Genomic DNA, 15015 nt, shown 5'->3' with positions numbered 1-15015 from the left:
AAGGGAAGTCCCTTCTGCCTATGAGCCTGTAAAATCAAAAGCAAATTAGTTACTTCCAAGATAAAATGAGGATACAGGCATTGGGTAGATGCTCCCATTCCAAATGGGAGAAATTGGCCAAAACAAAGGGACCACAGGCCCCAGTCTAATCCAAAACCCAAGGCAGTCATTAAACCTTAAAGCTCCAAAATAATCTCCTTTGACTCTGTGTCTCATATCCAGGCCACATCAATGTAAGAGGTGGGCTCCCAAGGCCTTGGGCAGCTCCACCCCTGTGGCTCTGCAGGGTACAGCCCCCGAGGCTGCTTTCACAAACTGGTGTTGACTGCCCATAGCTTTTCCAGGTACACAGTGCAAGCTGTCAGTGGATCTACCATTCAGGGGTCTGAAGGATGATGACCCTCTTCTCACAGCTCCACTAGGCAGTGTCCCAGTGGGGACTCTGTATGGTGAGTCTTCAGCCCCACATTTTCCCTCTGCATGGCCCTAGTAGAGGTTCTCCATGAGGGCTCTGCCCTGCAGCAGGCTTCTGCCTGGACATCCAGGCATTTCCATACATCCTCTGAAACCTAGGCAGAGGTTCCCAAAACTCAATTCTTGCCATCTATTTACCCACAGATCCCCAACACCACATAGAAGCAGCCAAGGCTTGGGGCTTACACCCTCTAAAGCAATGGCCCAAACTGCACCTTGGTCCCTTTTAGCCACAGCTGGAGCTTGAGCAGCTGGGACAAAAGGTGCCATGTCCCACATCTGCACAGACCAGCAGGGCCCTGGGCCTGGCCCAGAAAACCATTTTCCCCCCTTGGTCTCCCAGCCTGTGATAGCAGAGGCTGCTGTGAAGATCTCTGAAATGCCCTTGGAGACATTTTCCCCATTGTCATGACTATTAACATTTGGATTTTTACTTACGCAGATTTCTGCTTGAATTTCTCCCCAGAAAATGTGTGTGTGTGTTTTTTTTTTTTTTTACTACCACATAGGTTGCAAATTTTCCAAACTTTTATGCTCTGCTTCCCGTTTAAACATAAGTTCCAATTTCAGACCATCCCTTTGTGAATGCATATGACTATATGCTTTTAGAATCAACCAGGTCAAATCTTAAATGCTTTGCTACTTAGAAATTTCTGCTGCTAGATATCCTAAATCCTCTCTTTCAAGTTGAAAGTTCCTCAGATCTCTAGAGCAGAAGAAAAATGCTGCCAGTCCCTTTGCCAAAGTATAGCAAGTGTAACGTTTACTTCCAGTTCCCAGTAAGTTTCTTATTTTTATCTGAGACCACTTCAACCTCGACTTCATTGTCCATGTCACTATCAGCATTTTGGTGAAATTCACTCAACAAGTCTCTAGGAAGTTTCAAACTTTCCCACATCTTCCTGTCTTCTTCTGAGCCCTCCAAACTGTTCTGACCTCTGCCTGTTACCTGCTTCCAAAGTTGCTTCCACATTTTCAGGTATCTTTATAGCAGTACCCCACTTTGGGTACCAATTTTCTGTATTAGTCCATTTTCACACTGCTATAAAGAACTACCTGAGACTCGGTAATTTACAAATAAAAGAAGTTTAATTGACTAACAGTTCAGCATGGCTGGGGAGGCCTCAGGAAATTTACAATCATTGCAGAAATTCTATACCTTCTGCACTAAGGTATAGAATTTCAGGCGGGACAGGCCTGAAACAAGTAGTATTTTGGTGGAGAAGGGCAGGGAGAGCAAGAGATTTTGAAGCTGGTCACTCTGTCCACATCACGAACCTAAGGCCGTTACTGGCTACCAGCCATTGCCCCTACAGGTGAAGGAGAAGGTGAAGGAGAAGCAGGCACCTTCTTCACAAGGCAGCAGGAGACAGCAAGAATGAAGGGAGTACTGCCACACACTTTCAAACCATCAGATCTCATGAGAACTCACTCACTATCATGAGAACAGCATAAGGGAAACTGCTTTCATGATCCAGTCACCTCCCACCAGGTCTCTCCCTCAACACATGGGAATTACAACTTGAGATGAAATTCAGGTAGGGACACAGAGCCAATCCATATCAGTTTAATACATGTTAACTATTGTTATGTCATTCTTCGCAGGAGAAACCTTCAATCATGTTCCCCCTTTCCCAGTGCCATTTACCACCATGGGTACTCAGCACCCACCACAACCTAGCCCTGAAATTCTTTTTCATCTAATTTCTTTGTTTCTACAGTCCATCCAATCATCTCTTCTGTGTCCTGACCTCACAGTGGGATGTAGGGAGATGAACGTGTGTTCTGGAGTCAGGTAGACCTGGGCTTCAACCTCAGTTTTGCCCCTTCCTTGTTCTGTGAGTTTGGGCTGATTCCTTAAGCTCTCTGGGCCTCAGTTTCTTCATATGTAACATGAGGATAAAGTTATAGTGAGGATTACACATAGAAGAGCATCGTCCTAACACCTACTAGGTGTTTGTGCCTAGCATCGATATTGTTCATTAAATCCCTGCTCCAACTAGCCTGCCAGTCCTGCACCCAGCACACTATCCTCTTTTCTATCTATTTCTATCCTATTTCTATCTATTTCTTTACATTTCTATCTATTTTCTATCCTATTTCTATCTATTTCTTTACATCTTTACATTTCTTTACACCCTTCTTCCAACTGGAAAGTTTCCTTGCTCCACCACCTTCTTTTGGATTGGTGCTTCATATCTGTAATAATACCAAGAGCTTTGTTTTGTACAATTCTTTACAGCTTTCACAATTCTTTCCAAAACTGTCTCAATTAATTTGTACAACTCTGGGAGCTACTCCAGTTTGGTAATTATTATTTCTGTTTTTTAAAGGGAAACCGAGGCTCTGAGAGATTGAATGACTGATTTATGGTTATAAGTGGGGCTTGGAGGCTGGTCACCATGCCTTTCTTCCCTGCACCATTTTGCACCTGAGTGACTGCTGCTCACTTGACATCAATACCCTTTGTAATGTTGCAAATTGTTTTTCCACAGGTGCCTGTCTTGTCCCCCCAGGGCAGGGACATAGTCTTATTCCTTTCCCCTGGCCAAGTGCCTTTCAAATATCTGTTATTTGGTTGATGTCATTAAACGTGTTAAAATTTGAATTAGTATGTTATGTTGCAAGACCATTGCAGGAAACTAACAGCTGTATTGGCTATGAGGTTGAAGTGGTGTAATTAAATTTTATTTAAGAGTGAGAATCATAAAGATAGGTCCCATGCTTGAGGTGCCTGCTTCTCTGAACTCGTGCCTTTGGACTTTGATTCCTTGGATCTGGGGAATTTGGAGTTAGCTGCTCCATCCTCTGTGCTCTGCAGTCTTGTGCTATAAATAACCCTGACCACAGTGGATTGTAATTAATCCGCTTATCCATCTGTTTCCCCCACCCTCAGACTGTGAGTCCCTTCAGGGCAACACCATATCCAGTCCTCAGTATCCAGGGCCCGCCACTGTGCTTGGCACATAATGGAAGTTATATGAATAAGCCAGAAAGATCCATCTTGGTCCCTCCCCTAATCCCCTAGGATTGTACATGTTCCCATTATCTTACTTATAGTACATATTTCTTATCTCTTATACTGAATTAAAGGCAGGTTTCATGTTTTACTCAGTTTTGTAGCCTCCCTAACAACCATGAAAGGAAGAAACTATAATTATTGACTGTCAATTGTGTGCCAGTAGTGATTTTAATATATTGTCTCACTTTTAAATAATTTAATTTAATTTAATTCTCATAATAGGTTGATAGGGTCGACATTATCATCCCTGAATTACAAATGAGGGAACTGAGACTCAGGGAAATAAAGTAATTGAATTTAACCAAGTTTACAAAGCCAGTAAGTGTCTATGCTAGCATTTCAATCCCTGTCTGCTGGCTCGAAGACCAATGCCTTTCTTTTTTGTTGTTGCTCTTTGTTTTTTAACAGCACATAGGATACTGCCTTAGCTTAGCAGGTGTCAACTCTGCTGAACTTATCAACTCTGCTGAACTAAGGCTTGAATTTAATCACAGTGAATCAAATCTGTGCAAGCTTGTTCCCAACTATGTCAAGTGCATATACTGCTGCCCTCCCATTTGATTGTCTGGATGAAATGCTTTGGAAACATATACTGAGCACTAACAATACACTAGGCACAGCACTAGGTATTGGGCTGAAGGCAGGCTCCCTCAAGAAACGTTCGGCCTAGTGAAATAACAGACTGTAACAGTGATAATAAATGTGATTTGTGTTATGGCAAGACAGAAGACAAAAGCTTAGGTTGGCCTGCGGTGGTCTTGAGGAACTTCTGAGTATTTTATAAAGGAAGAATGGGAGTTGGCTAAGCCAAACAAGAAGAGAGTACAGAGCAAAGAGCATATGGTAATTCTGCACTCAGGTATAGAATTTCAGGCAGGACAGGCCTGAAACACGTAGTATTTTGGTGGAGAAGGGCAGGGAGAGCAAGAGATTTTGAAGCTGGTCACTCTGTCCACATCACGAACCTAAGGCCGTTACTGGCTACCAGCCATTGCCCCTACACAAGCGTACTTTGGCTTAGACGACAGCTAGGACTCTCTTCACCCAAGAAATGAGTTAGAGAAACAGCTGGCAGCATCTCTATCTGTCTACTCTAGGGATATGAGAGATGAGGGATAAACATGGGGTCTGCATTTTCCTGATGTGTAGGAAATAATGAACAAGCAATTGGGCAAACCCACATGGTCTTCTGCCTGGGGTGGGCCATGGCTGCCCTCAGCAGGCCAGGAAGGTGCAGCCAGGCTTTACACCTATGTTCTTGATGTGCCCCTGGAGCAAAGGGCCATAGGGAAGTGATGTGAGCTGTAAACAGAACCAGGCCATGTTCAGAACCACTTTCTTAGGTGCTGGGCTGAAGAGTTCTGCCCACTCTGGGCCGCCGGGTGGGAAACTGAAAATGTCAGTTGGGTTCACCCAGTTCAAGTTTTCCTCTTTGCTATGCCTGAAAATGTTATTTAACTTGAGTCTTTGTTTAAGCAACCAAAGAATGGCTGAGAATTGAGCCAACCCTGTGATGAACTAACTATATGTAACTTAGTAAATAATAAATTTTTATGTAGCTATATTCATCACATGCAAAAACAAATCCAGTAGGGTGCTGATACTATCAGTTCCTTCTTCCTCCCTTCCTTGGGAACTTAAATAAAATCCTCAAGTCAAGTTCTGTCTTGGTCCAGCCCAGATCTTACTATTTTCCCATGCTATTGTGTTGTGCATTAATTCCCTCCCACATCCTGCTGCAGCTGCCATCCCATGTGATCTTCACCAAATCACTGTGGACTGGTCACTTCCACATATTCAAACTGTCTATCCCATCCTTTAAATTTAGTTAATTGCCCCTTGTACTGAAATGTACATGAAACTCAGCTGAAATCAACCATGTGTACTTCTAAGGCTAGTCTGCACACATTTCTTCTATCTTTTGCTCCTTGCTTACCTCTCCAGCTCTCCACTCCAACTGTGCTCCCTCCAATGCATTCTTCACACTGCTGTCTGGATGATTTATCTAAAATTCAAATGCAATTATATCACTCCTCTGCCAGAACCCTTCAGTGGTTTTCAGATCCTTTCAAATGACATCCAAACTCCTGAAGCATTTAGAGCAAGGCCATTCATGAGCCAGCTTCTTCCTACCTCCCTGGCATCATCCCCTAACTTTCCCCTTGACAGTTTGTGACACAGCAATGCTGAATTAGTTATGACTCTCCAAACACACAATGTTATTTAATGTTTCTGAGTCTGGGTATGGCTATACCACCCTGAATACACCCAATCTTGTCTGATCTCAGAAGGTAAGCAGGGTCGGGCCCGGTTAGCGCTTGGATGGGAGTCTGCCAGAACAGTCCTTTCTACTCTATTTTGCCTTACAAATATGGTCAGCTTTTAACATTCTCTCAACTATCCCCTTCTCTGAGACCTTCCTAGACAGAACGCATCTCTGGGCTGCCTCTGTCTTGTTCAACATCTGCTATTACCTGTCTATACATTCCCAAGACCTATTTGCTTATAGGAACTCTCTCTTATCACTGAATAGCACAGGGCCTAAGACAGAATAGGTGCTTAGTCAGTGTTCTTTGAATCATTGTCCAATTACGCATCCTCACCATCATTTAAGGGACTCATGTTTCAGCCACAGCCACACTGATAACTGCATCCTGATTGACTTTCCCAGGTCGGGCCAATCACTGGTCTGCAATCATCGGAGGATCCCACTCCAAGAATTATGTACTGTGGGAATATGGAGGATATGCCAGCGAAGGTGTCAAACAAGTTGCAGAATTGGGCTCACCCGTGAAAATGGAGGAAGAAATTCGACAACAGGTAAGACAAAAAAATCACAGAATGACCAAATAACAGAAATGCAATCAAAGCACTCCTTAGATATTGTTCCCAGAGGCTTGAAATTTGCAGTACAGTGTGCTAGAAGAAAATCTTATTTGCTGAGTTTGGGGTTTTATGTTAAGTAGAGGACAGACAGAGGCACAAATATCCATTTTGTTGTCTCAGATTGTCCCTGACTGCATTCATGTTTTCTTCAGCCTGTGCTAAATGCTGCTGCTGTGGCCACATTGTTGGGATGCCTTGTCTCTAGTCTCCTGAGAGTCAAAGCTGTGAATCAAGGTTTTCTTACTGTGATCTTTGAGAGGGTCAGAGGAGTAATAGTCAAGCTGTCCAGCCAAATCCCCAAAATAAGCATTTGTGTGTTGGCATGTGCTTTTTGCAACTATGTCTTGAGGTACTTGATAAATTAGTCATTAGTTCATCATAATCATCATGGACTAAGGCATCTTCTGTGTCCTGTGTTGTGTGGGCCCAGGAGCAGTCCCGTTGTCTAGGCCCTCACTGATACCTCTGTGAGATAAGGGAGAAAAAGCCCATAATTCTTGTCAATTCATTTGGCTGACAATGCCATCGTCCTTCATCAAAAGCCTGATGAGGTTGACACCAGAGAGGAGGCTAATGAGAGAACCTTGGAAGAAGAGCCACGTGGCTCAGCGGTGGTTTACTGCAAGACGTGGCAGGGCAGCTTTAGCCATCACTACCCACAAAAGCCCGTCCAGCCTGAGAGAGCACGTGGGAGCATGTCCCACTGCCCACCAAGTGCTCTGGAGGAAGTAAGGAAAGAGGAAAGCATGCTTGGGATGTGATCATTTTACAACACAGGTCACTAAGAGGCTGTTGCCCTCCCTGTGCTCCTGTCCCACATCTCCTGCGACAATGCAGGAGGCTACGGGAACACCAGGGACCCCATCTCCCAGTATGCATGTGCCCAGAGGCCTGAGCCGCACAGCAGGGCAAGCACAGCTGAGGCCTGCAGTGCTCCCTACCATCTGGACTCCAAGCTGCCCGCAAACCCTAAATCGGATGCAACAAAGGTCACTCTGACTCCTGCTATAAATCCCCGGAGGAATCAGAAAAATGCCCTAGAATGAGCTTATGTTTCTTATTAATTTGATTTAAAGTCTTTCCTCCTTTCTTGGAAAAAAAAGATGTTTGACCAGATGTTTTAAGAGTGCATTCTATTCATCCAAGCTGAGCTACCTGACTGTGCTCTGTTTCTCTGACTCTGGCTGCCGTGCCTCACAATTGGCATCGCTCCTTCAGACTGTGGCAAAGTTATGCAGGGCACCATATTGGCGCTAGTCTGTCTGGCCTATCATGAGGGAACCCTTGTTTGGGATCCTGGGGGTCCACATTCCCAGTTCTCAGGTATGGAATTGTGCCTCCCTGATTTGTCAAGCTCCATAGTGTGGGATCTTGAAAACCTTTTGTTACAAATAGTAGTTGAAATATTAAAGTTTGCCAGTTAATTACATCAGGGTCAGGGACATCTTCACGATAATGTCAGTCTCACTTGTTGGCTTACTTGAGAGGTTTCTGGAAAAAGAAGCCTGCAGGAATCATATGTAACTGGAACTATATTGTGCTGGTGAACATTATCTGACATGTGTCATAGCAATAAAAAGATTGAAAACTCATGGGTGGGACCCCCCTCCACCACTGCCAGCCTCAGAATGTCCCTCTTAGGAAAAGGTTCTTTGGTATGTTCCTAATCAGCATGCCTGTGATTGGCTTGTATTACCACACAGGCAACATCTGTCTGCCTATCCCAGCTGGCTAGTGTTTCAGACATACAGTCGTAATAATGAGTTTAATTATGGGTACCGCACATGGGAATGAGCATATCTCAGAGCCCATCACTACCTTTCAGGCTCCCTGGGTGCTGGATATCTACTTTTAGCCCCCCTCACATCTAGGCTGAGAGGATGCTATTATTATCCCAGTTTTACAGATAAGGAAACCAAGGCAAGGTCAACAGCAGAGAATACCAGGACTTAAACCCAACTCTGTCTGGCTCCAAAGCCCAGACAGTACTAGATGTATAATCTGCTCTGTGTAAACCTGGGGCCACTTGTTCAAAACTTGTTGAGAATCTCAAGATGGTAATACCGTGAATTTCATAGCACGGGGTCCTGTGAGATTGCACAGGTCACCTGCCCATGAAGCCAGGCCTACTTGTATACGTTCCCTGTCCCACACAGCTACCCCACAGAGAAATTCCTCTTGCCAACCTCTCAATCTGGCCTCTGCTATCAGTACCTTGGGTTCCCCAGCTCCTGGGAAAGTCAGTTGGATAGGGTGATTTCAGGATTCCAAATAATTCATCTTTCTAAATATTGTTCCCCGCAAGCACACAATTAATTATATTTTTTTGTAAGTTGGGTAAGAAACAACAGTAAAAGAAGCAAGAATATGAATCCTCCTAGAATATGAAAGTGTCCTCTGAATAACCAGAAACTTGCTTGAAAACATCAACAAACTAACACAGTGTTCTCAGCCTTTAATACTTTGTATCCTACCAATCACTGTGTCAAAGAACCTGAGTCCAGCCATGATGAAAATAAAAAGCCCTCTTTTCTCAAGAAAGACATTTATATGCTTACCAGCATTCTCTTATTATAAACTTAGTGCTCACTGCAAGTTTCAAGGGCATGAAGAATCACAATAGCTATTGTTGGAGGTAAATTTTATGCTGATGACTTTCAAGCACAAATGAACAAAAATACTAATCCCATTAATAGTGGAAAGTTATAATAATACTGTTGAGTATAAATTTTAATGTTACTATAACTGCAAAACACGAAGAAAATTAATGAAAAATTACAGCAGAATTATTGGCAGTAGTGGCACTCATAGCTGGGGCTGGGGAAGTCCACAATGCTCGCTCCTTTGTGGGAGGACAAAGGCAAGTGGGTCCTGGTGGCCAGGACACCTAGGGACTGGGAATTAGAAATACTGAGCTATGGCTAGTCTGGCAGGTCACAAATGGGTAATCCAAGGCAGGCGGGGGCCGCAGGAAATGGTACATCACACTTGTAGGTTGGTGTGGGAGTGGAAAGTGTGCTTATGAATACTTGTTATGAAAACACTTTATCCCACTAAGACCATTTCTACTTCAGTAAGCCCATATTTCTGGCATGTTTACTAAGTGTCTGGTTCTCTGCTGGATGCTGGCCCAAAGATGATGCCCCTTTCACTCAGTTATTCAGGCTAGAATCCTTGATCTCTCCACACCAAAACTCATGCCTTCTCTTTTAAATTCATCCAGTTCAATCTGCCCTCATCACCACCTCCCTCCCCTTATCTCTTGCCTAAATTGCTGCAGTAGCCTACTGATGTCCCTGCCTCTGATTCTGCTCCTATTGCCCATGCTGCCTCAGGGCCATCTTTATAAAAAATAAATCAGATCATGCCACTCCCCCACTTCAAATGTTTAATGGCTTCTCCTTAACCCTAAGATAAAGTCCAAATTCCTTATCATAGCCTGAATACCCTCTATGTCCGGGCCTTGTCTTACCTCTCCAATTTTATTTCTTGCTGGAACTCTAAATTTTGGGCATACAGAACCTCTTTCAGTCTGCACAAGAGGGCCATGCCCTTCTTGCCTCTGGACCTTCTCTCAGCCAGGACATCTTCCAGCAGCCTTGTAATTGGTGAACTCCTATTCATCCCTCAGAACTTAGCTTAGATGTTGCTTCTTCCAGGAGGCTTTCCCTGATTCTCTACTAAATTGATCTTCCCAAATGCTCTCCCAGCACTTTGTACTTCTCCTATTGTTAGCATCATCACACTTACATATTTGTTTGATGTCTCTCCCTCACCAAACAACAAGGTTTAAAGCTGCCCTTCCCACTATTGTATCCCCTGAGCTTGGCATAGTATTGGATGCTTCCTAAATGTTTCTTGAATATATAGCTTGTTCATTCAATAACTTTATAAATATTTATTGAACTTTTTAGTTTATTCATTTGGTAATTTTACTGAACACCTACTATATGCTAGGCGTTGCAGATGCAGCAGTAATCAAGAAAACTCCTTTCCTTCATGAGCCTACATCCTAACAGTGGAGAAAAGGAAAACAAGTAAAATACATATATTTAAGTGAAAAGAAACCAACAAGGGTGGTGGTGACATAAAGAGGATTAGGAGTAGGGAGGGACCTGTTTTAGATAAACTGGTCAGGGAAAGTCTCCCTAACAAGTGACCGTGAAGCAGAAACCCAGAAGACAAGTGTAGGGGAAAATCATTTTAGATGCTAGCAACAGCACGTGCAAAGGGCCTATGGGAGAACATACCTTATTGTGCTTAGAACTAAAAAAAGACTAATGTGGCACAAGGATAGTGAGGGGATTGTGGCACAAAAGGAGGCTGAAAAGTTGAATGCAGGACCACTTTGTCTGTACTCAGACGAAATTCACAGACAAAGTGGGAGAGGCACATACATGATTATTTCCATAGAAAGAACTTTTTTCCTTAGAGGAATCTGTGCATCTGTTGGGGAAATGTGGGCACAAATGTGGGCAGGGCCTTGTTGGGTTTCCTCTCTGCTGGAGTCTCCTTTTCCAATCCACATCTGCTTCTTTCCACTATTCTAATCCTTCGTTAGGGCTACTTTTATCTCTTCAATAATTTTAAATATGTCTGATTGTCTCTTTCAGATTATTCTCTTTTCTCGTAATCTTAGAGACTACTTTTCCTTTTCATTGAACTTGTTCTCGGTGTCATTAGTTTGTTCTATGGTTTTAAATTGTTTGATCGTCTGCAGTGGTATTTGTTTTGTTTTTTTGAGATGGAGTTTCACTCTTGTCACCCAGGCTGGAGTGCAGTGGTGCGATCTCAGCTCACTGCAACCTTCGCCTCCTGGGTTCAAGCAATTCTCCTGCCTCAGCCTCCTGAGTAGCTGGGATTACAGGCACCCACCATCATGCCCAGCTAATTTTTTTATTTTTAGTAGAGACAGGGTTTTGTGTTGGTCAGGCGGATCTCGAACTCCCGACCTCAGGTGATCCACCCACCTTGGCCTTCCAAAGTGCTGGGATTACAGGCATGAGCCACCATATTCAGCCTCAGTTTTTTTTCCTTTTTCTTTTTTTCCTGTTGGAGGAAAAAAGGTTCAAGTGATGGTGTCTTTACAGTGACTTTGTATTTTCTTCTCCTGGTCCCACCCAAGTTTTTGTGTCATTTCTCAGATTGGAATTGCCCACTGCACAGCTAGTATACATCTGGACCCTGCATTTACGCGTGAGAGAGATTGGGAGTTCCATTTCTTGGAGGTGCCTCGGGCAGAAGCAAGCTTCCTTGCCATGTTCCCAAATGCTTGATGGAGGGTTTTCTCATGCCCTATTCACAAACATGGCAGCCCTTTAAAACATCCAACTGTACGCAGGCGTGCCCTCCCATGCCCCACTTCTCCCTGGCTCAAGATTCCCCTTCTTTCCACATATGGGCTGCTAAACCCCCGACTCCAGCTCCTGGGGCCCATATCCCAGTCCAGGGCCCCAACAGCTCACCACGCACTAGCTCCTGCTTACTGTTTTGAGTTAGACTTTCTTCCCCATTTCTGGCATCTGGGCAGTTTTTCTAAACTCATTTACATATTTCTGTAATGTGTTTTGTTATATTTGTCCAGCATTTCTATCTGTTTGTAGAAGGAAAGAGAACTTTTTGTGTCAGTTCAGTTTTCTACATTTTCAGGTATCCAACTAATATCTGTAACACCTAACAAATATCTGAATTGATTGACAAGCAAGCCATGAATGGTTCTTGCATAAAACTCTGAGCTTTGAAGAGCCACTCATTTATTAAAAATCCATTAGAAAAATCACTCCAGCTTTTATATTCCTCTGGATTCAAGGCTTTCCTGACCATAAAAGGTCAGATAATGGTGGCCCTTAACACAGGCATTGATTATTTCACCTTCAGGAGACCTTGCTTTGGAGGATGGCTTGAACCAGCCCACAGGATTATCACACCACCTGTGGCATGGGAAGCAATACACAAGCAGATGTTATTTTTCTTTAAAGTTGAAACAGTTTATATGGCTCCGGAGACTGGAAGAAAAGGTTTGATAATTTTCTTTACTCATCTCCTTTAAATCACTGGAGATGACATATGTCTACTAAACTATTGTTGTTTTCTGATTGTTGATTTTCTAAATTTTTAATCACTTTTCTTTCATTAAAACCATGGCCTGACTTCGAATGTTTTCTATGAATCATAACATGCTGCCTCATCCGGTTTGGAAAAACCACACACGCATACACACACCAGCTTTTATTTATAATAATAAAGGTCCAGTGATCTTCCATGCTTATGAGAAGCAGTGATGTATAATGTCTAAAAGCATTGCCTCTGAATCAAGATTTCCTGAGTTCAAATCCTCGCTCCATCCCCTGCTTACTGTGTGACTTTGGGCAAGTTATTTAACCCCTCTGTGTCTCAGTTCCCTCTTCTATGGGATGAAAATGGCAATTGTGCCAACCTCATAGGGTCATTTTGAGGGCTAAGTGAGCTGATAAGTGTCAAGTGCTTGGAGCAGAGCCTGCCCTAAGAAAGAGATTATTGGATGTTAGCTATCATTACCATGTTTTCATTCTTCAGCCTCTGTTTCCTTATCAGTAAAATGAGAGATTTGTCCTAAGACCTAAGAGCCCCTGCAGGGCTAGAAAATTTAATGTTGCAAGTTCATGTCATTTCTCAGCATGAAAAGGTCCAGAGGATGAGGCCACAACTCCTTTACCATCTACTTCAACTCCTTCAGCATCCCCAGGCTCTGCCCCAGCCTGCCCTCCTATCCCCACTTGACAATGTCATCTCCTAATTTGCCCTAACATTTTTTCCCAAAGTTGACCATAAGCAATTAAGGGTAAGAACTGAGCCTTCAAATGTAGAAAGAGCTACAGTAAAACTCCACACCCATTACCAACTCACTGCTTTGCGCATGCTCCCTCCCTTCCTTGGAACAGCCTCATCAGGATGCTCGCGGGAGCTAGTTCAATGCCACCTCCAGAACAGCCCTAGAGGCAGCCGTGGAGCGCATCTTCCTGAATTAGCAGGACACAAGCCAAGGGGCAGAAATGTGGCCCCCAACCCAAGGAGAGAGGTGGTTTAGTGAAGTCTCATTTGATTGTAACAGGAACCCATTGAAACTAACTCAAGGACAAAGGAAACTTTATTGTAGAAAGAAAGTAGGACACATGAGAACACAAGTTTGTGCAGAGTACAGAAAGCCTCATGAGAGCTGGAACTGGAAGGCATCAGGCTGAGATGACCACTAACTCTCTCTCCCTCCTCCACACTGCCACCAGTGTCAGGTGGTCTTTTCCATGCCCTTCCATGTGAATCTCTCCCCGACTATTTTTCAACAGAGCTGCTGCCTCTGCTTACTTGGTTTGCACATGGCCCCAAATGGTAGCCATAGGATCTTCCTCCTTGGCTTCTCACAGCTAGATGAGCAGTTTTGGTGACTCTTAGTTGAAGCACCAGAAAGACAGGTTGATCACTGGATAGCTTGGGCAATGGTGCCCCCTGCATCAGATAACTACCCTTACTCCAATCTAGTGGCCACCTCTGTGTAAAGAACCATCGGCCTGTTATTGTATCCAGTGGCTGTGGGGAGGGCAGTTTATACTAAAAAAGGGAACTGAAGGCCTGGGCGTCGTGGCTCATGCCTGTAATCCCAGTATTTTGGGAGGCTGAGGTGGGCAGATAACTTGAGCTCAGGAGCTCAAGACCAGCCTGGGCAACACAGTGATCCCTTGTCTCTGCAAGAAGTACCAAAAATTAGCCAGGCGTGGAGGCGCACGCCTGTAGTCCCAGCAGTTGGGGAACTGAGGTAGAAGGATCACTTGGCCCAGGAGGCAGAGGCTGCAGTGAGTCATGATCACACCACCTTACTCCAGCCTGGGCGACAGAGTCAGACCCTGTTTCCAAAAAAAAAGGCAGGGGAAACTGAAGGTAGAAGATAAATTTGTATTTCAGGGCAGCAGTGAATGGGCAAGAATTAGACTGAGTTGCAGAGCCCCAGCCAAAGGACAGGAGCTCAGGGCAGGATTTCAGTCCTGTAGAAGAGAGGGGCACTGAAGAGAGAAATAGTTCAGGAGCGCTAAAGAAAGAAGAGGAAAGATCAGCAGAAACCCACAGTTCAGAGCTGCACCAACTCAGTGACAAAATGCTAGGTCTAGAGTTTGGTTTAGCAATTGAGGTGGGATCGAGGGACATTACTAGGCCTAAACACAAGGGTATGGAAAGGCAGAGGTCAGAGAAAGCATATGGGGCCCCAAAGCACTGTTAAGGCCACTTATTTACCCTTGCCACCTGCTGCCTTGCACTGTTACTTAAGAACCATGAAAACAGTAGAGAACCTGTACTTCTTAAGTCTCTGACCTTCAGTAGGTCATCTAGGTTCACTGAGCCTTAGATTCTACATCTGAAAAACAATAATGAGAATATGAATTACCTCTGTTGGTTATGAAATAATACATGTACAAAGCATGGCTTGGAGTATGAGCTCATTATTAGTCTTATTATTGTGACAAAATAAATTGGAAGTACTTAGAACCCTTTCTTCCTCCCATCTTCTAAGAGGGTATTTTGGTTTTATTGGGTGGGAACACAATGGAAAGAAGACACAAATTGGGGTAGGTAGAATCTACTAGAGAATAAAGACCAGGAAAAGG

General features: G+C 43.9%; 1 protein-coding gene across 1 annotated transcript in view; it reads left to right on the top strand.

The window, feature by feature from the left end:
* The window catches only part of SPON1 (spondin 1, extracellular matrix protein), a 313956-nt gene that overhangs the window by 175991 nt on the left and 122950 nt on the right, over positions 1–15015 (top strand). Inside the window, exon 6 of the mRNA XM_011954285.1 lies at positions 6168–6316. Coding sequence (XP_011809675.1) covers positions 6168–6316 — 149 coding nt within the window. The remainder of the gene's footprint in view (positions 1–6167; positions 6317–15015) is intronic.

The sequence above is a fragment of the Colobus angolensis genome, unplaced genomic scaffold (assembly GCF_000951035.1).
Source record: "Colobus angolensis palliatus isolate OR3802 unplaced genomic scaffold, Cang.pa_1.0 Scaffold380, whole genome shotgun sequence".
Classification (NCBI taxonomy): domain Eukaryota; kingdom Metazoa; phylum Chordata; class Mammalia; order Primates; family Cercopithecidae; genus Colobus; species Colobus angolensis.
Note: the sequence above shows the minus strand (reverse complement) of the source record. Positions and strands in the feature narration are given on the sequence as shown.